The 20,665-nt window shown below is 49.1% G+C and overlaps 1 protein-coding gene across 14 annotated transcripts; it reads left to right on the plus strand.

Annotated features, from left to right (window-relative positions):
• The first annotated feature begins 230 nt into the window (after positions 1–230).
• Positions 231–19,929, plus strand: LMAN2L (lectin, mannose binding 2 like). Of its 14 annotated transcripts, none has more exons than XM_069583925.1 (10): positions 275–297; positions 1,670–1,788; positions 2,284–2,364; positions 4,314–4,464; positions 4,678–4,795; positions 5,601–5,683; positions 14,118–14,279; positions 14,379–14,493; positions 18,052–18,171; positions 18,488–19,929. In XM_069583925.1, the coding sequence occupies exons 4-10, from the start codon at positions 4,423–4,425 to the stop codon at positions 18,628–18,630; spliced, it is 783 nt and encodes a 260-aa protein (XP_069440026.1). In that variant the 5' UTR covers positions 275–297; positions 1,670–1,788; positions 2,284–2,364; positions 4,314–4,422; the 3' UTR covers positions 18,631–19,929. The 14 variants fall into 14 exon arrangements, with proteins under 14 accessions (XP_069440023.1, XP_069440033.1, XP_069440035.1 ...); XM_069583928.1 differs by lacking the exon at positions 4,314–4,464 and adding an exon at positions 12,676–12,708; XM_069583926.1 differs by lacking the exon at positions 4,314–4,464 and adding an exon at positions 12,676–12,708 and having other exon boundaries at positions 283–493.
• The last annotated feature ends 736 nt before the right edge of the window (positions 19,930–20,665 follow it).

The raw sequence follows: 20,665 nt of genomic DNA on the forward strand, positions 1-20,665 counted from the left end.
TAGAAGGTTTGCGTGGGGACTGGAAGAAACGTTTTTTCTCCTTAAATTTACTCCAGAACGCAGACACAAAATGGAAATCGCTATGTATGCCAGGAGGCCTAGTGGCACTCAGGATAAATGCAAAAACGTAAGGGAGTCCAGGCGAGTTGGCAAGGCAACTGGTACTCAAGCCAGCCAATCGGTGAAAGTCTCACCTGCGGGGGCGGGGATTATATGAGAGCCAATAGGACGTGAAGCAGATGGTCCCACGGACCAATGGCTTGGAGGACGGGGCGGGCTTTTAATGAAGGGACGGCGGTGAGAAAGATGGCGGTGGCCCTGGGACCCTTTGGGTGGTGGCGGCGGTGGCGGCGGCGTTTGTCGGCACGGGAAGTTTCCAGGATGTTGCTCCTTCTCCTTTTGCTAGGGTCTGGGCAGGGGCCACGGCAAGTCGGGGCGGGTCAAACGTTCGAGTACTTGAAACGGGAGCACTCGCTGTCGAAGCCCTACCAGGGTGAGGCGCCGGGGGCGAGGTGGTCGTGCACGGGGAGGGCTTCGGGACCGGAGCTTGTCCGTAGAGGCGGGGGCGGCGAAGGGCTTCGTGACCCCGAGGAAGCTGGCGGCGGTGGGTGGGAGCCCCTGGGGACTCTGGCTGTGTTCGGGAGCCACGGATCCTAAGAGCAGGGATCAGCTTTCTCTCTCTCCACCCCTCGGAATTAGTCCTGGAAGTTTCCAGCAGGTCGAAGCAGGGTTCTCAGATGCCACTAGCGCCGGGCGTGGATGAAGGGGATTTAGAGATGGACAGGTGGAATGTGGGCAGGGGAGAGAACTGCGAACGGTGGACCATGATTGAGGGCCACTAGCAGTGAACTGGGCTCCTGATGGAGCTGCGGATGTGCGAGAAATAAAGCATGAGGCAGAACTGGGGTAGAACTTGGCCGCACTGAGAAGATAAAATTCTGTTGTCAATGAGGACACCTGTTCTCCAGTCCGGGAGCCCTACTGATGAAACACACCTAGCTTTGGTGTGTTTAGTGTACATAGGCCACTAGGCACAACTCATCAACCAGCAAATTTACATGGTTAGCTGCAAAGAGGACCAAATCGGTGCAGATGGCTTAATTTGTTTCTCTACTGGAGGATATGGGGATAGTATACAAACAAACACACAAAGCATAAGAGAGTATACTCTGCTGCTAAGGGGGATCGCTTATTCCCTTAGAGGATGTCTCCAGTGCCTTCTCCTTGCTAATACTGTGGGTAACAGACACAGAGTTCTCACTTGCAAGGGGCTGATAATCTGAGGTAAGGGGGAAAGTAGCTTCTCCTTCAAAGAAAGAATGTGGTTAAGCCCTAGAGCCCCAGAGAGTCAGGCTCTTTTTGGTATAACTGGGGAAATTTTTTTCTTTCATGGTGCTAAAGTTTACTCACATATAAAATGGGGAACAATGAATCTGAGCAGTGGTTACTGTGGCATGGATGAAGTGACGGCTCTGATGTGCTCTAGGGTCTTCACCTGAGACAGTATTTGTGAAAAGAAGGAAGGTGGTAACGAGTTAAGATTTGATGAGTGACAGGAGGTGGGACCTGAAGCAGGGCGAAGGATGACTCCAGCTTTCAGAGGGTCCATGGCGGTTTTCCAGATGGCTTGGGGTTGAAGAGAATGAACTGATCTACTTCCTCCCCATAGGTGTGGGCACAAGCAGTTCCTCCCTGTGGAATCTGATGGGCAATGCCATGGTGATGACCCAGTATATCCGCCTTACCCCGGATATGCAAAGTAAACAGGGTGCCCTGTGGAACCGGGTGGTAAGAATCTTTCTCCCTCCTGTGTTGGCGACCCAGAAAGTACTAAAAAAAAGTTCAGTGGCATACTGACTTATTCTCAGTCCCCGCCCCCACCCCCGCATATTCTGTCCTCTGTGAATATGAAGTATTTTCATTTCAGAGATTATGATGACGTTCATATTGAAATCAGATATTTAGGGAGATGATCTCTCTTCCCGTAATTATAGCAAATAATTGGTTTTGATTCAGTTTTCTGAAATGTCTTTAGTTCCTGATTGACCAAAGTGTTACTTTGGAGGATAATAAGTCAACTCACATTTAATTACTTTGCTTTATAAAATAAAAAACTACTCTTAAATTTATCCTATGCTTCATCCCAGGATCCCTGACCCCTTCCCGCCCACCCCCCCCACCCCTTGTTATTTCCTTTTGAGTTGAATTTTAAATTTTATTTTCATGTAAAAGCCACTTTGAGCCCTTGGTCATTTTATTTGTCCTTCTCTGGGCCTTTTCTAGCGACATTGTCTTCCTTGAGGTATGGCGGCAAGAAGTGAATGCAGTATTCCTGGTGTGGCTGCACTGTGATTTGGTACAAGTGTAAGATGATGCTTTCTTTTCGGTTTCCAGGGCTCTTTGCAAATCTTTTATGATCACTTTACTTTGGGGAGTGACCTTGGCATTCTTGAATACTCTCTTTTGGGTTCTCAGAGGCTAAGAACTTACTTTCCCATGGTTTTTATCATTGGTTGTGGATAAGTGCATCTCAGAAGAAGGAACAGTTTCTTGTTCCTGCTTATTTTATGTGGCAGAGAATTCTGAAGAAGCAGAGAGACGAGAAGTTTCTGTGTGAGCTGTTTGTACACCCTGGCCCCTTAACCCAGATTGCAGTGCTGAGCTCATTCTTGGACGGAATGCAGGGCAGTGTGTTCGGATAGAAGAGGTGGAGGGCCGGCAGCTGAAAGACTTGGGTTCTCAACCTAGCGGTCTCACAGACCCTCTGTGAGCCCTGGCAGTTATTTATCCTCTCTCAGTTTTCAGTTTCTCCAGCTGTCAAATGAGCTTCATCATATTGCTTCTACTTGCCCACTAGGGTCACTGTGAGAATAAAATAAGGCAATAGACGTGAAAAAGCCCTGGAAAGTTAAGATGGTTACAGAAATGCGCTGTTGTTTGTTACATGTCTGTTACAGGAGTCACTGATACAGGTCTATGGATTATCAATGATTCTGTCCAAGGCTTGATGCTTTGCTGTTATCTTGCTAGCTGTCTCTATGCAACACTTTATGTAGCAGTGATTCTAGTCTAGGATCTAGTTATCTTGCTCTTCTTCAGATGCTCTGTCACCTACATTTTGTGTTACCTGACTGTCAGAGTGAGCCTTAGCATTGTTCCTGAGTTACTTGAATAGGATGGATTTGTTTGAGCAGTAGTGCTCCAATTTGGTTGTCCTTTGGGGTTGGTGGCTGGGTCCCACCCCCAGAGATGCTAATTTAATTAGAATGGGTACATCTTGGACACTTGGATTTTTAGAAGCTCCCTCGGTGAATCTGACGTGCAGCCAAGTTTGAGACCCACTGTTAGACATAACCCCGAGCAGGGCTGTATAGCATTGAACTACACAAGGCCAAGGGCAAGAGCGTCGGACCCTTCTTGGCTCAGTGTCTTCCCAGAGGCGTAATACTTAAGCACTGGCTATGGGGGCAGCTTCCTGCCACTGAATTTCACTCTTGCCCTGAAATCAAAATGAAATAGCGGAAAGATGAGAACCCAAGATGACAACTGGGGGCTTGGCTTATCAGAGGAGGGGAAGCTATTGGAGATTTCAGGGTTCTTTGGTGAACTCAGAAGTGTCCACACCCCTTTTCTTTTGACTATGTACTAATACTAGTACTTTCAGAGGATTTCCCAGAAATTGAAAATGGAAGCTGAAAATAATTGTTGCTCAAGAGCCAGAGCAATCTACTGGGTTTTTTTGTTTGTTTTTGAACAATCTACGTGGAGGGCCTCTGCCTGAACTGGCCTATCTGCTCTTCATTCCCCTCATTTTTCACACTGAAGCCTAACTAGGAGCCTCTCTAAACCAAATACTTACTCTAGTTTCTCTTTGAAAGTGTTCAACTGTTTAGAACACTGAATTATCCACTTACTTCTGTCTCTACTTTTTTTTTCCCCCCAAGGTTTTGATACAAAGTTCAAAAGAAAAACAGGAGTCTGTTTAGTGCCCACCTCCTTCGTGTTTTTCCACCAGAGGCTGTCTCTGGGGCTGGGGGTGTCTCCTTTGGTGGATTTCTGCTCCTTGGCTGAGGGCCTGACACTGGTGGGGGCATAGCTTATCCCTTCTCGTGGGAACTCTGGGTTGCCCCTCAGCTTGGCATAGGGCCAAGTCTAGCTAATTAGAGTTGTTTGTAGCAGATGTTAATTATTCCTGGAGACCTTTGCATGATGACTGAGGTTATCTTTTTCTTTTGTAATGAATGAGGCTTTGACCTTTCTTGAGATCCCAGCTTGTTAGAGTCGTTCTCTCACAGGGGTGATCATAATTGCAGATGAGTATTAATTCAGCCACCTCTACCCTGGACGCTGAGATCTTTTGCTGGGCGGGTACAGGATCACAGCAGTCTAACATGAAGTGCTCTCGTCTTTTCCAACCTTGGGATGCTATCCTGTTTCTGTTGGGAGATGGTGACTGATCGGGAGGTGTGTTCACTTTCATATTAAATATCACGTACAGATAAATGGCTCAATCTGTTTAATTTTACTACACAAACCCTTAGCAAGTCTTAAATTTTGGTTCTGCATCTTAGCCTCGCGTGCCCCGCGTTTGTGTTTCCAAGTCCGTAGGCCGTGGATGAGGGCCCGAGGCCTGGTGTCTCAGGCTCCTCTCTGACTGCGGCGTCTTTTTCCCTCTAGCCATGTTTCCTGAGAGACTGGGAGTTGCAGGTGCACTTCCGAATCCACGGGCAGGGGAAGAAGAACCTGCACGGGGATGGCTTGGCCATCTGGTACACCAAGGATCGGATGCAGCCAGGTACTGGGACCCTGGGCTGCTCTTGGGGGGGTGACAGGCCTGCTTTTTCACGCCCTCTTCGTGAGACGGGCATGACTTCACAGTGCCAGTGTGTTCCCTCTCCCTGGATGTTTGGATGAACACTGGCCTGGCTAGTCTCTAGGATGGGGTCTGAGTCCTAAAAGCAGCTGACCTTGACTCATCCTGGGATGGTTTCTTGTGTATTGCTTACTTCCGCTTTCTCTTTGAAACTTCGCGGCCCAATTGGCTGAAGGAAAGCACTGGCCCTTCCAAATACTGACGCTGGGCATACTGGTTTCTCCTGGGCCCGAGTAGAGACCCATCTCAGAACTCCTGAGTCAGGAGAAAGAAGAAGAGTTAGCTGTTTTTCCTTTTTGTATGGGAGGCTCTGCTGCAAGTACATGACAAACTGAGCTTGATCTGACTTGATCTCTTCTGCAATTAGAAGCAGAAACTTGGGAATTCGGTTCACTCGGGGGCATAGTTATCAACAAGTGTTTGTGAAGCAGAATTCTTCAGGGGCACCTTAGCAACCAGGTCAAATCAGGGAGCAGCTGGAGTGCTAAGCAAGGAGACGCTGGCCTTCTCTCTTTCCCCTTTAATGACAAACAACTGCAGGTGCTTACTGAATGCTTGCTACAGGCTGAGCCCTTCACGGGGCGTTTCTACAGTTGTGTCCTCATCTTAAAGGGACGCCTGGGGGTCCTTTGAATCTCACTTTTTCCTCCATCACAGTGATGTATTATTCCTTTATCAACTCTTGGCTTGGTTTCACTGTTGTTCATCATCTGTTCTCTCTCTCTAGGGCCTGTGTTTGGAAACATGGACAAATTTGTGGGGCTGGGAGTATTTGTAGACACCTATCCCAATGAGGAGAAGCAGCAAGAGGTAATGGCCAGTGTCCTAGCTTAGGTCAGCCACACTGAACTGACCCCACAGCCCTTTGCCTTAGGAATGTTGTTCAGGCGGGAACACGGAAGAGGACGTGAGGGGTTTGGTTCTATTTTCTTCGTCTGTTGCACTTCAAGAGTTAATGTCTGTGTCAGTTTTTTTTTTTTTTTCCTAGAAGAGAGTTGTTCATGGTGCACAGTCTTGGGAGTGGTCCTCGTGATGAGGGCTTTTCGGTGTTAATCAGTGTCGTCCCTCGCGCTCATTGGGAGCCACTAGACTCGAGCATGCGTGGCCAGGTGGTGCTGTGGCTCCTAGGCCAGGCGGGCTGAACTGTGTGCCTCCGCTCCCCTGACTTCCTGTGTCGCTGCTGAGCTCGCTTCTGCAGCTGCTCCCCCGTCGCCCGTATCCTTTCCTTCTTCCTCTTCTCAGACCTTTCCTCTAGGAAAGGCTGTAAAAGAAACTGATGAAATCTCAGCATTTCGTTGAAACCTGGTAGAGGATCCAGTCGACTTCCCTGGTAGCTCAGTGGTAAAGAATCCGCCTGCCAGCGCAGGAGACACGGGTTCAGTCCCTGGGTTGGAAAGACCACCCAGAAGAGGCAGCCTACTCCAGTATTCTTGTCTGGGAAATCACATGGACAGAGGAGCCTGGCGGACTACAGTCAGAAAGACTTAGTGAAGACTTAGAGTCAGAAACGACTTAGTGACTAACCAGCAACAGCAACAGCAGTCTGGCTGTTAGCAGAAGCATCCTGCGCTTTGTTCGCTGACCATAGGGTTCTCTAGTACTTGCTTATACCAGCTGCAGGCCTGTGTGCTCTCTCCGCCTGGTGACTCTGCCAGCAGATGGTGGGAAAATGATTAGGACATGTTGTTGCTGGGTATCCTATCACCAAATAATATTTAGCAAGAAAGGCACGATTAGAAATGGAAGCAGAACTTAGTTTTTCCCCAAAAAGTTCTTTATGAAGAATTTCAAACGTATAAAAAAAAATTGGGTGAACAGATCATTGTCTATGCAACACCCAGATTCAGCAGTTTTTCACATTTCCATAGAGAGTTTGGCTTAAAGGGGGTAGAAAGTGAGACCTGAGTTACAAGGGGAACCTTTCGTTGTGGGTCAGTTAGAGACTTGCTTCTCAGTGTCGCTTCTGGGCTCTTCTTCAGTCTGCCAGACATCAGCCACTGTTGAGGTGCCTGGCCCGGGAATCAGTGAGCGAGATCTGCGTGGCCCTTGCGCTCGGTAGCTCTGGCATGTGAACATGCTAATGGGGGCTCTGCGGAGGTCCTCTTGGAAGACCTGGCAGGAGCATCTCACTGGTGGGGGGACTTCCTCCAGGAAGTGATATTGACTTTGAAATCTGCAGAATTAGATCAGATTAGATGCAGATAGAAAAGCGTATGTTAATGTGTTGAAGTTAGAGAAGGGACAGTGAAAGTGACGGGGAAAAGGCGGCGTGAGAGAGAGATGAGGCTAGAGAGAAAGAGGGCCCTCAGTCTCCCCGTGTTCCAAGGCCGCCCTTCACCTTGCGTTCTTTGCTGCTGACGCTCTTCTGTCCCAAGCGCATTCCTGGGCCACTGTGACTGAGCGGCGTCTCCTCGGGTGGCAGGTGACCTGACTGTTTAGACCAGCAGCAGAGCTATTTGAGTGTAGGTGACTCGCCCTCACCATGCACACGGTGGGGCGAGTTCTGAAGGGTGGTGTGCCTATCAGGGAGTCTGGAGCTAAAAGTATTTTAGGGGATAAGTGCACTAAAGGATCTTAATGAGGGGGATGTCGTGAGAAGGGTTTTCAGTCCCGCTGAGGAAATAGTGGTGGTTAGAAATGTATCTGAAGCACGCATGGGCTTTAGGGCTTGACTAGAGTTTTACACATGGCTCTCTGTTTCTCCCAGAAATAAATCATTCACGCTCTCAGCTTCCATTTCACCATCAGTCAGGAGTCATTCTGCTTAAGAGGGCAGATCTGATGGGCCTTGTTTTGTAAGGAGAGTAGATGTTAACCAAAAATATCAGTTTCAGGTGGTTAAAATTGGGACTTCTTTTCTGCCTCAGCTGCAACTGCCCTCGGAATTATCTGCAAAGCATTTAAAGCTACTGCTCTCCAGACCCCAAGCTCAGAGAGTCTGATGGGCAGCTTAACCTTTTCAAACATCTCTAGGTGAGTCCCATATATAGCTGGCATAAAGGACCCCTGGACGCAGAAACAGCTGGTTGGCGAGTGGCGTGAGCAGCTCACTGCTCTTCTCAGATCAGGCCGGCTTGGAAGTTGAGTTTGAGGTGCTTCCCATATTTTTTTAACGTAATGATTGTTTTTCCTCTTTTGAAACTGGAATAAGCAATAATGTGCCGTGAATTTAACAACACATTCCCTCCAACCTTTATGTTGATGAAAACACTGATCCTTCTTGCTCTCTTCGTTGTTGGTGGAAAGAATTTTTACATTATTAAAAGAACTCTATAACTTTGTAAATTCTCTCCTTATACTATTTGGATGTGATTTAGTGGGGTTTGTTTATTTTTTCTCAGTCCTTGGTGAGGCAGTGTTTTCTAAGAGACGCTCCTTTGGAAATTAGGTCCCAGGAATATTGGCCAGCTCTCAGATGTCATTAGGGATTGAGGCTGAGAAGTAGAAATGTATTTCTGCTACAGTTGAATACAATAAGATTTTACATGCAATTTCAGGAGGTTCCTGGGTTCCCCGAAGTAGAACTGTAGACAAGATCTCCTCTTCCACAGAGTTGAACTATGTTCTCATTAACAAGAGCATTCACATGCTGAGCTTTCCCAGTGGTTCAGTGGTAAAGAATCCGCCTTCAGTGCAGGGGACGAAGGAGACGAGTTCGATCCGTGGGCTGGGAAGATCCTCTGGAGGTGGAAATGGCAACCCACTCCAGTATTCCTGCCTGGGAAATCCCATGGACAGGGGAGCCTGGTGGGCTCTAGTCTGTTCATGGGGTTGCAGAGAGTTGGCTGCACTGAGAGTTCACAGCACAGCGCAGCATTCCCGTGTGTGGCAGTGAAGGCTCAGACGTGCCTCTTAGCACAGGGTAAGCTCTCAGAAAGTGCTGGCTGTTTGTGTTCGCAGCGCTGAGTGATGTCCCCGGGGACATTTGCAGACATCTCGGCAGTGCTGCCGTGGCTGCGTGCTCTCCCTCTCCCCTCCCATGCTCCTTGTCTTCACACCTGGGTTCCAGAGAGCAGACCTGGTCAGCTTGCTCAAGTGCAGTGTGGTTTACGTTGGTAAACCTGCTCTGAGAGTGACTCCTGGATGCTGGTTCATAGACTTGTGTTGGTTGGTAACAGAGCTTCCCTGGTTTGACAGTAGGAACAGTGAAGTGACTTCTCATAAATGTGAAATGTTTTATTATTTATTTATTATGAAATATTTCTTTTTTTTCATTTAAAATGTTCTTTTTAAAACTGATGTTTATTTTAGATGGCTGTCTTGTCATTGTATTTTAATACAGTTATTGTATTTTAATTGTATTTTAACATATTTAATAGGCAAAAAAAAAAAATCAAGGAAAAGCAAACCTGTTAATCCCCAGAATGTGTTATGTGTTTGGAGATTTTTAGTGGTCCATAACAGCCAGTGGTCTGGGAATTCCTGCTCTAAAAAACATATGTTTGGTTTTGTGTTTACATATGAGCACCTGTAAACAGTGTTTAGGTCTAGAAATTCACTTAGTCTTTGAATGAATGTCTGTTGACCCCCGTTTGAGTGCCGGGCACTGTGCTAAACGTGCTGCGTGTCTCACGTCATCTTCATGTGAGCCCTGGGAGCTGCGTGTTGGCCTGCCTGCGTACAGTGCGGAAACAGGATCTCCGAGGTCACACAGGCAGGAGTCGGCGCCTGCAGTGAGAACCCAGGCCTCCCCGACTCCAGCGGGCTGTGTATGCCCCTTCCTCTACCTAGTGAGTCACAGCGAGTGTGCTTTGCACCTGTGGGGTTTAGCATAGGGTTCACAAGTTCACGAGTCTCTTTTCATTCAAGGTGCGCTGAAGGTACAATAGTACCTTGTAGCACAAAAAGTTAAAAGCACGTCCCCACTCTTCAGACAACCACCATTTGGACAGCAGGCAGGAGCTCCTAATTTTTGGTGGCTCTTCAAAGAGGAATGAAACCGCTACCTTTGCCCAGTCAGGCTGACTCTCCTGCCTTTGGTTCTGGCTGAATATAGGCTGCTTTCCAAGGAAGGAAACTTAGCTTCTGTGTGAAATTAGTGGGTACCCAGGAAACCCTTCAAGAACTCCTGACTGGGCATAGAAGTTAAAGTGGCATTTAAAGACTTATGGTTAATGTGCGGTGTCAATTTGAAGGCCAAGCCATGAGTTGCTGAAGTGGACAGATTCCAGCTTTGAAGCTGTAGGCCTGTCTAGTGCTATATTTCTTAAATTCGCCTGGCACATCCCAATCATCCATAGAGCCTTTTTTTTTTTTTTTTTAATTAACTACATCAGGTCTTAGTAGCGGCACACAGGCTCTCTAGTTGTTACCCCAAGGCTGTGGGATCTTAGTTCCCCAACCAGAGATCAAACCTGTGTCCCGTGTTTTGGGAGGCAGCTTCTCAACCGCTGGACCACGAGGGAAGTCCTGCCTTTTAAAAAAGACGTAGTCCCATGCCCCATTCTAAACCTGCTGAATGAGGCTCTCTGACTGTAGTTCCCTCATGTATGCGCAGTTGAAAAGCTCCCCCAGGTCATGGTGAGGCCCAGCTGACCTCTGGCTGGTGCTAAAAAAAGGGTGCCTCACCAGCCTTGGGACCCTTAGGTTAAGGATCACTGTTCTCAGCACTCCCTCAAAAGTTACAACTTAAACTTCTGATCCCAGATACTGGGGTTGATACATCACGCAAGCCTTGGGATCACCAGAGCTCCCGAGTGCATTTTTAATCCCTTCTTTTCCCTCATTGTTCATTGAAGTTATGCACTTCGTCCGAAACCCATTTCTGTAGACTGCTGACAACACATTCATAATTCCCTTGTCCTAAATGATAGTTGTAGAAGAGTAGTTTTCCAGCAGTTTAATCATCCAGTGATTCATTTCATTGCTTGTGTAGTCCTGTACATAGGCCACCGGTGGTATAAGAGAACAGCTTGGGGAGCTGGTCTGAGGCTCCCCCAAGACCCTTACTGTAAGACCCAGAAAGGTCTGGCTCCCGCCTCAGCTCCCACCAGCCTGTTCCTCACTCATTGAATTGCAGACACTCCTAGTTCTGAAGATGCTAACCTCATGCTTCTTCAGCCCTCAGATTTCTTGGTAGATTCCTTCTGACTGCTTGGTCTCAGTTCAGATGTTGTCTCCTCAGGTATATTTCTCCTCTGTATTATATTACCTATTCTGTTTTCATCAGTATTTATCACTGTCTCAAACAGTGACAGACTTTATTTTCTTGGGCTCCAAAATCACTGCAGATGGTGACTGCAGCCATGAAATTAAAAGATGATTACTCCTTGGAAGAAAAGCTATGACCAACCTAGACAGCATTTTAAAAAGCAGAGACATCACTTTGTCAACAAAGGTCCATATAGTCAAAGCTGTGGTTTTTCCAGTAGTCATGTATGGATGTGATAGTTGGACCATAAAGAAAGCTGAGTGGCAAAGAATTGATGCTTTCGAACTGTGGTGCTGGAGAAGGCTCTTGAGAGTCCCTTGGACAGCAAGGAGATTAAACCTGTCCACCCTAAAGGAAATCAACCCTGAATATTCACTGGAATATTCACTGGATTGATGCTAAAGCTCCAATCCTTTGGCCATGTAATGTGAAGAACCGACTCACTGGAAAAGACCCTGATGCTGGGAAAGATTGAGAGCAAGAGGAGAAGAGGGCGACAGAGGATGAGGTGGTTGGATGGCATCGTCAACTCAATGGACATGGGTTTGAGCGAACTCTGGGAGATACAGAAGGACAGGGAAGCCTGGTGTGCTGCAGTCCATGGGGTCACAAAGAGTCGGACCTGACTGAGCAATTGAACAACAAGACTGATTGTATGTCTCCTCCCCTGTAATGTCAGCTCCATGAGAGCAGACATCTGCCTGTCTTATTTCCCATTGAGCATCCAGTGTCGGGGACAGTGCCTGGCTCCTACTAGGTGCATACCGAGTATTAGAGAAAGGAATGCTGTGGGTTCTACCCCTTGGCCCACAGTAGGGCAGAGCTAAACTGAGCTTGTGTAGGCGTCTCTTGTTGCTGGTGCTGAAAACTGTAGCAGTTTTTTTGGAGCAAAGCTAAGCACCCTTGAACCTCGTGACTTTGCTACATCTGTCCTGCTGCAGCGTTCCCACGGAGCTCTTTATTGCCCACATGTTGTAGGTTAGAATAACAATAACTGTTTGGAGACATATGCCATAAGGCTCAATTAGAGGGTAAATGACCCCTTTGGATTAGAGTTAATTTGATAGTCTCTGAAGTGGTGGGATTTTTGTCTTCTGGGCAAGAGCTATAGCCTGAGATGCTGGGCAGTCAAGGACACCTTGAGTTTGGAAGAATCTAGCCATATTTATCACCCTCGTCTCTCTCCTTGCTGCAGAAGTACTGTCATCTGGGCATAGACAAACTCATGGCCTGACCTTTGGACTGCCAGAGACATAAGTGAGGGCTGCTTACAGAAGGTGGTGCTGGGTGTTTTTGTAAGTTGTGAAAGTTTAGGACCCTGTGCGTGTTAGAGAGGTCTTCCTAACAGGCCCCCTTGAGACTCTGATGACAGCACCAGACCTTCCCCTTAGAAAATGTACAAGCACCTGCTTGCGTAGTGTTTTTGCCTACAATTATTTTTGCCTATAATTTTGAGGGGTCTGAGGACTTATGGAATGCCCTCCGTGGACCCTGAAATTCTATTTGGGGATTGAGATTAGTTTGGGGATTGAGATTGGTGCTCTTCCACTGCAGCTGGGTCATAGCTCTTGCACAGATGTTTCTTTCTGACTTGGTCTCCTGTCTTCTGTGCCCTGTCTTGTTTTTATAATAACCTGCTGGACCCTCTCAGGCCCAGAAGAGGCGGTATTCTCCAGGAGTCCAGGTACTCAATTCTTGACTCACTGTGGCCGTCCCCGATCCCCTTGTGTGCCCATCCAGCATTTGCGACTGTTCACAGTCCGTGTGGCCATTGTCTCCAGAGTCACCAGTCTCCAGTTCCGCCTGCATCTTCATCTTGCATGTTGATTGTCTAGAGCGACGAGGAACTCCCCAGAGAAGTGGCATGTCTCGTGTGTCCTGTCCTCTCATCACCCTGTCTCTCTCTTCACTGCCTTAGCCCCAGGCTTGTTATGAAATGGTTAGCTTGTCATTTCTAAGGAAGAATTTGCTCCGCAAGGGCTGCTGGAGAGAGAGGGTCTCCGAAGTAGGTGGGAAGATGGGTGGGCTCCGGGGAGACTTGTAGTAGGAGAACCTTGCCCACTGAGTAGTATTGGGAGAAGGTGTGTGTAGTGAAGGCCCGGAAGGTCTTTTGACTGAAGAGAGTCACCTGTGGCTGGAGAATACCACCAGGCCACTTGGTTCTGGCACTGTCCTTTCTGAGTCCTGATCCACTTCTCATCATATGCTTATAGAATGTTAGAATTTGAAAGGTGCTATCCTAAATGGAAAGAGTTCCCTGAGCGAACAGGTATTTTCGAACAGAATACTTGGGTGCACCAAATATTAGGTTGGCCAAAAAGTTCATTTGAGTTTGTCCATAAGCTGTTAATGGAAAATTAAAACTTTTTGGCCAACCTAGTACTTGCCCTTGTAGGGGAAGAGGTAGAGCTATGGTGGACATGGACACATACAAAGACGCATAATAAGTGATTTTTCAAGAAGTTTACATGGCAGTTGGTGATAACGTGTTTGTATGTCTGTGTATATATACACACATACACAGAGGGGCTTCCCCAGGGGCTCAGTGGTGAAAAATTAGCCTGTGATGCAGGAGTCACAGGAGACTCGGGTTCAGTCCCTGGGTCAGGAAGATCCCCTGGAAAAGGGCATATTAACCCACTCCAGGATTCATGCCTGGAGAAATCTGTGGACAGAGGAACCTCTGGGCTACAGTCCAGAGGATTGGAAAGAGTTGGACATGACTAACAGCTTAGCACACGTGCATGTACAAAGAAGGAGGAAACCAGTCTTGGGTGGAATGTCAGTGCCAAGTGCTGATCTCTGGCAGGATTCTAGTCAGACCCCAGGGCGTCAGAGGGGCCATTTCGGACCCACCCCAGATGGGAGAAGGATTCCTGGAGGCAGGTACTGAGGCCAGTCACTTCCGGGCCTTGTTCCTCCAGTGACCCTCTGAGCGTGGGCCCTCCGAGGCTGCTAGTGACAAGGCAGAGTGGTCGTCCGGCCTGTCGTGAACAGCTCAGCTTTGTGTGCAGAAGTCCTGTCACTGTTGGCACAGGCGTTCCTGCGAGCTCTTCCTCACCACCCTCTGCTTTGCCTCCCCTGCCTTCCCAGCGGGTGTTCCCCTACATCTCAGCCATGGTGAACAACGGCTCTCTCAGCTACGATCACGAGCGGGATGGGCGGCCTACAGAGCTGGGGGGCTGCACAGCCATCGTCCGCAACCTCCATTACGACACCTTCCTTGTGATCCGCTATGTCAAGAGGCACCTGACGGTGAGTCCCCGTCCCGGGTGTCGCTCGTCGGCAGTGCGGCTGTCTCCCTCCGCTGCCGGGGCCCAGCCCTGACTTGCCCCCCCCGCCTCTGTGTTGTAGATCATGATGGACATCGACGGCAAGCACGAGTGGAGGGACTGCATCGAGGTGCCGGGGGTCCGCCTGCCCCGGGGCTACTACTTTGGCACCTCGTCCATCACGGGCGATCTCTCAGGTACTGCCCTGTGCGCTCCTTACTCAGGTCATGTCTCACGAGACAGGCCCGGGCGTGAGAGCCAGCGGGGCAGAGCTCTGGCAAGCAGGTGCCCACGAGGGCTCCCCTTCTTGCATTCTTGTGCGTAGAGCCCAGATTGCCCAGGCCTGGAGTCGTCTCGCACAGTTGTATCTGGGAGAGGTTTGCTGCTAACAGCAGGCAGTGCTCGCCTCTTCATCAAGCCGGTGCTTCCAGTCTGTGCTCTCCTTTTTCTTGTGCCTGTTTCTGCAGGCAAGTCCCTTCACCCGATACGCTGACTTCCCCTTCTCCTCGCAAAGCTTCTCCTTGACTGACCCCCAAACTCTTTTGTGCTCAGATTTCTTCTTCTTCTTTTTTTTTTTAATAAAACCTACATTTTATTTATTTATTTATAGTTGGGCTGCACTGGGGCTTCTCTTGATGTGGCGTGTGGACTACAGAGCTTGCAAGCTCGGTAGCTGTGGCTCTTGGGCTTAGTTGCCCAAAGACATGTGGGATTTCAGTTCCCCAATCAGTCCTCTGCACTGGGAGTACAGAGTCTTGACCGTGTGCTCGACTTTGGGCCGTGTCGGGTGTGCAGACGCCTCTGTAAATTACCAGCGTGGCGAACGCTGCATTCGGACCCGTGTCTCTACCACGGCCCTGCTCTCATGAAAGCCCCCTCTGTTTCTTTGCTCTGCGTGTTTGCTCTTTGTCTTCTCTTGAGCTCATTTGACCGGTTACCCTGAAACTCCTGCCTTACTTGACTTACGTGACATGAGCAGAACCAGGCTCTTGTATCTTCTCTGGATTTTCTACCTACTTGTTTCCAAAGTTTCTCTTTTATGTCCCTAAGCCTCAATCATGACATCTTTTGAGGTAAAGAAACTTTTGGTTCTTTTGATTAATATAGTGTATTGTGAATGAAGCTGGTATGAAATGGAACTTTCTTGTGTCAAAACAGAAAGGCAAATGCCCACCTGAAATGGGCAGCATCTACTCTGTCTCAGCTCGTTGTTGCCAGGAGAAACTGTGGGCTGTCCTGTTGTTCAATCTCAGTCCTGGCACAGAAAACATTTTTCCTAATTGAAGGTAAATCCAGTTTGTTTGTTTTTTTTAACCTGGTTTCACCTGCTAAAGATTCTAAGAGCCCAAACAGCCGTAAACGTCATCCTAATAATAGAGATGGCAAGAAGTCCCGTCCGCAGTAACAACCTAGGAGCACTGAGCACCTCTGCACTCATATCTGTGGCCTGTTAATACCAGTTCCCACTAACAGGAATAAAAGCTTCCTGGAGAATGTGTCTGATGCCAGGTATAAGGTAGCAGATACAAGCTAAAAACTTCCCAGAAAAGCAAAGAAGATATCAAAAACTTGTCGGTTCACGTTAAAGGACTCAGGAGTCAACTTGAATAGGCTTCCCCTGGGTAAGGTTGGTTTGAGTTGAGCATCAGTAAGAGGTTCAGCTTCAGTGTATTTTGTTGCTCAGTTGTCCGGTCATGTCCGATTCTCTGCCACCCCATGGATTGTAGCACGCCAGGCTTCCCTGACCTTCACTGTCTCAAAGTTTTCTCAAACTCATGTCCATTGAGTCAGTGATGCCATCCAACCATCTCATCCTTGGCTGCCCCCTTCTCCTGCCCTCAATCTTTCCCAGTATCAGAGTCTTTTCCAGTGAGTCGGCGCTTCACATCACGTGGCCAAAGGATTGGAACTTCAGTGTCAGTTCTTACAATGAATACTCAGGACCGTTTTCCTTTAGGATTGACTGGTTTGATCTCCTTGTTGTCCAAGGGACTCTCAAGAGTCTTCTCCAGCACCACAGTTCAAAAGCAACAATTCTTTGGTGCTCAGCCTTCCTTATGGTCCAGCTCTTACATCCATACAGGATTGCTGGAAAAACCATAGCTTTGACTATATGGACCTTTGTTGGCAAAATGATGTCTCTGCTTTTTAATAAGCTGTCCAGGTTTGTCATAGCTTTTCTTCCAAAGAGCAAACGTCTTTTGATTTCATGGCTGCAGTCATGATTGAAACACAGTGATTGAAACACATCAAATATGTTTGAATCTGTGAGTTTATTTTTTTTACTTTTTTATTATTATTTTTTTTTGCTAACGCTTGAAATACATTTACTAATTAAGACAACCAACAATTTTGCTTTTATTTGCATTTATTTTTTGCGGCATTTATTCCCGGGCCATAAGTTTTTGTTTCTTCAGTTTCTTCTGGGATATCTTTTTCTTCTGTGCAGCCTCCTCTTCCGGTTTAGGAACAATCTGTTCTTTTTCAGTAAGGATCGTCTCAATGTGGCAGGGAGAGCTCATGTAGGGGTTGATCCGACCGTGAGCTCTCTAAGTCCTGCGTCGCATCTTGGGGGCTTTGTTCGCTTGGATGTGCTCAATGACCAGAGAATCTACATCTAAGCCCATAAGTTCAGCATTACTCTCTGCATTTTTGAGCATGTGTAGTGAAAATTCAGCACTCTTTTTGGGCCATCAACCCTGAGTCCGGCCCCACTGTTTGGCCTGTGCACACCTGCCAACTCCACCGTTGTAGCGGCGGAGCGGCACACACTGCTTCTTTAATGTGACGTCCTTCAGGTACTTGGTGGCTTTTCGGATATGCATACCCTTTATGGCCTGGGCGGTTTCACGAGTGTTCTTAAAGTGTACACGAAGATTTGAGCCTCTTGATTTGCATGATTTTGTGGGGTTTTCTGGGTCAAGTGAATAGCGCACCATTTTTAGGAGTCACCTCAGGCCGCTTACCGGAAAAGGAAAATCTGTGAGTTTATAATGTTACTTTAAAAGGGGAGAGAAAAAAAAATGAGCCCCTAACTCCTTCATCCTTCTCTGGTAATTAGTGGTGAGATTCAGGGTCATAGTCACAGGAACTGGTAAGAGCTAGCCACAGTCCAGAAGGGAAGTGTGCTCCAGGCCAGTAGCTGTGCCCTGCTCATGGCCCGTTAAACAGCTGCTGTGCGGCCCGCTCCTCTTTCGGTCACGTGTGTAGCCCATGTTAAAAGGAAGCTGTGGGGCTGCTGTGTCTCCTGAAAGGTCTTACCTGTGATTGGGGCTTAGCTCTTGTATTATCTCTCAATTTTGAAATTATATAGGGGGCTTCCCTTGTGGCTCAGTGGTAAAGAATCCGCCTGCCAATGCAGGAGACACAGCTTCAGCCCTGATCCAGGAAGATCCCACGTGCTGTGGAGCGTCTTAAACCCGTACGCCACAACGACTGAAGCCTGTGCTCTAGAGCCCGTGCTCCGAAACAGGAGAAGCCGCTGCCGCGAGAAGCCCGTGCGGCGGCAAAGACCCAGCGCAGCCAAAAATAAAATAGACAAATGTGTGTAGGTGATGCGTGCTTGTTGATGAAAACTGTATACATAGGATAATGTAGAATATCCCCTGTTACCTGACCTTAGTTTTAGATGAGAAACAAGAGGTTTGTGGTGGGTTGTTTTTTTTTTTTCAGGTCACTGTGGACTAGAAGCTTGAACCAAGACATTCTTCTCAGGGTGTCTTGAGTCATCCCTTTGTTATTCTGCCTGTCTTTAGACAACCATGATGTCATTTCCCTGAAGCTGTTTGAGCTGACGGTGGAGAGGACCCCGGAAGAGGAGAAGCTGCATCGGGACGTGTTCCTGCCCTCAGTGGACAACATGAAGCTGCCTGAGAGTGAGCACAGAGGTCCCGGGAGAGGGCCCCATGACCGGCCAGGGGGTTGAAGGCTGCTGGGAGCTCGGGGGGCCGTGCAGCCCAGCAGTGGGGCCTGACTCGCCTCTGTTCTTCTCCGGGGCACCTGGGGCACTGGCCCCTGCTCTCTCACTGGTCTCCACGTTACCAATGAGCAGTTCAGGGCTGCTTAGGTTTAGATTTTGGCGTGTGGAAAGGGTATACTGGAGCTCCGGCTCCCAGAAACTGGAACAGCTCTCGGTCCTTCCCTCCCCGAGCGTCCCCCTCCTTCTGATCTGTTTCTCTATTGCTTCCTCAGTGACAGCCCCGCTGCCTCCCCTCAGCGGCCTGGCCCTCTTTCTCATCGTCTTTTTCTCCCTGGTGTTTTCCGTCTTTGCCATTGTCATCGGGATCATACTCTACAACAAATGGCAGGACCAGAGTCGGAAGCGTTTCTACTGAGTGCCCCCCGCACCCGCGACCTGTGTGACTGTGCCCTGGGTGGTGTGGGAGCAGCCGCGCTGACCTACCCACCCGGCCGGGTGGGCCTTCTCCTGTTGCCAGCACCTGGTCAGGGATGCGGCTCTGTCACTGGAGCTGTGCGGGCAGGGACGCTGGCTCCCCCGTCACCTGTGAGGACAGCCAGCTCTGGCTCAGGAAGCCTCCCCCGGGTGACGCTACTGCGATGTGCCTTTTCCCAAGGTCCCGCCACTTGGGAGTGAAGAGGGCTGGCGAGAACCTGGGCCGCCGTGATGCCAGAACCACTGGAAGGAGTTACCGAGCCCAGGCTGCCTTGCTGTTGGGCTCACAGGGCCCTTGGGCTTCACTTGTAAGTCTTCAAGGACTAGAAACTGGTGACGCCTCACACCTTCTGGCCAGCCAGCCACTGGTTTTTGCTTTTTGTCCAAGCCCCTGTCCACCTGAGGCACTTTCCTTGGAGATCTGGATGGCAATCTCTTCCCTGCCTCTCCCTCCTTCCATCATTCTCTGCAGATGCAAGCTGAGCTGGAAAAGACACCTGGCTGCCTGTCCGTTAGGGCCTGGGACTGCAGGACACACTCGGGTGTTACTGACCCTCGTTAGGTGGCCATGGGGAAGGGGCATTCTGCAGGGGCTTGCCACTCTGGCGTTTGTTCTTGAGGGTGGATCTTGGTTCTGTTGGTGTGTTTGTGACACTCCCAGTTAGGCCTCTTTAGGCCCCCGGTCAGATGTGTGAAGTCGAGAGACGCTTGGGAGATGTCACGGGTGCTGTGGGACTAACTGTGAAACTGCTTCACGTTTTGACACCGAATGCAACCTCTACCATGTGACCTGAGGACGTGGAAATGTTTCTGGATGCTCCAGAGCCTGCTTCGCTGCATGTTTTGTGTTCATAACTTTTGGAATCCTACTTAAAGTGTCAAGATGTAAGGAACCTTTCTACTATAGCCTCAGTTTGGATGCTCCCCAAAGAGGAACTCTTGCCTCCCTTTCTTAAGTGATTGGAAATGGTGGTTGTAAATCTGGGAGCAGTGGATCCCCGTCACCTGTGCCTGGAAGAGTTCAATGTTGTTTGAGCAGCAGAGCCTGAGCATCCTCCTCTCTGGGTCAGCCCTGATGCCACTGCCTTACCTGGCGAGGAGTCGGGCACTGCTCGCCTGTGTGCCCTGTGATTCTGTTGCTGACAGGTGGGGCTCTCCTTGGAGGGTCTGGACTCAGCTCTCCGAGCCCTGCGCTTCTGTAGTCCGAGGGAAAGTCTTAATGTGGCTGATGAAAACCAAACGTGACCTTCTGTGTGGCCTTCCTTCTAGGGGTGGGTTTGGCTAAACCTTCAGCCCATCCACCCTTGCCCTTCTGGGATGGGAGAGCCCTCTGCTCAGTGCAGAAGGCAAGAGGGGTCCCCTTGGCCGGTGGGAGGGGCGGTGATTTCTGTTGTCTTTGGCTTTCTCGCATCCTTCCCATGAGCTGTAGGTCTCTCCTGCAGGTGGGGTGACAGTGGGGCCCTCCCGACCTCCCCCATGCGCCAGGGCTTGGCCTTCAGACCAGTTTCTTTGAAACTGAGGAAGCAGATGGCTGTTTTGTGTTTTTGAGCTCCAGGGGAGATTGGATAGACGCCTGTGTTGGGGGCACCAGGCTGGGCTCATGAACTGGCCCGAACTGGGGTGCAGGAGGGAGATCTCCTCATTGAGGAGACCGCACTTGTGTCTTTTGTGTGATTCTAGCTCAGGAATGTTTCGAGGCTCTGAGGAAGGCGAGAAGACGTGAAAGATGGTATACTACCCCCAGCCCCTGACTCGGGGCCAGCCTCAGAGCAACATGTGTGAGGTCTGACTAGTGTTGTAGCTTTTGCTTTGGTTCTTGCCTTCTGTTCTAGAAACACGCCAGTTCCCTTCTCCAGGGGATCTTCCCAACCCAGGGATCGCACCCAGGTCTCCCATACTGCAGGCAGATTCTTTACCAGCTGAGCCCCCAGGGCAGCCTTCCTGTCATGAGTGGGGCCCAACATCGCTCTGGGCCC

Source organism: Ovis canadensis, chromosome 3, assembly GCF_042477335.2.
Source record: "Ovis canadensis isolate MfBH-ARS-UI-01 breed Bighorn chromosome 3, ARS-UI_OviCan_v2, whole genome shotgun sequence".
Lineage (NCBI taxonomy): Eukaryota > Metazoa > Chordata > Mammalia > Artiodactyla > Bovidae > Ovis > Ovis canadensis.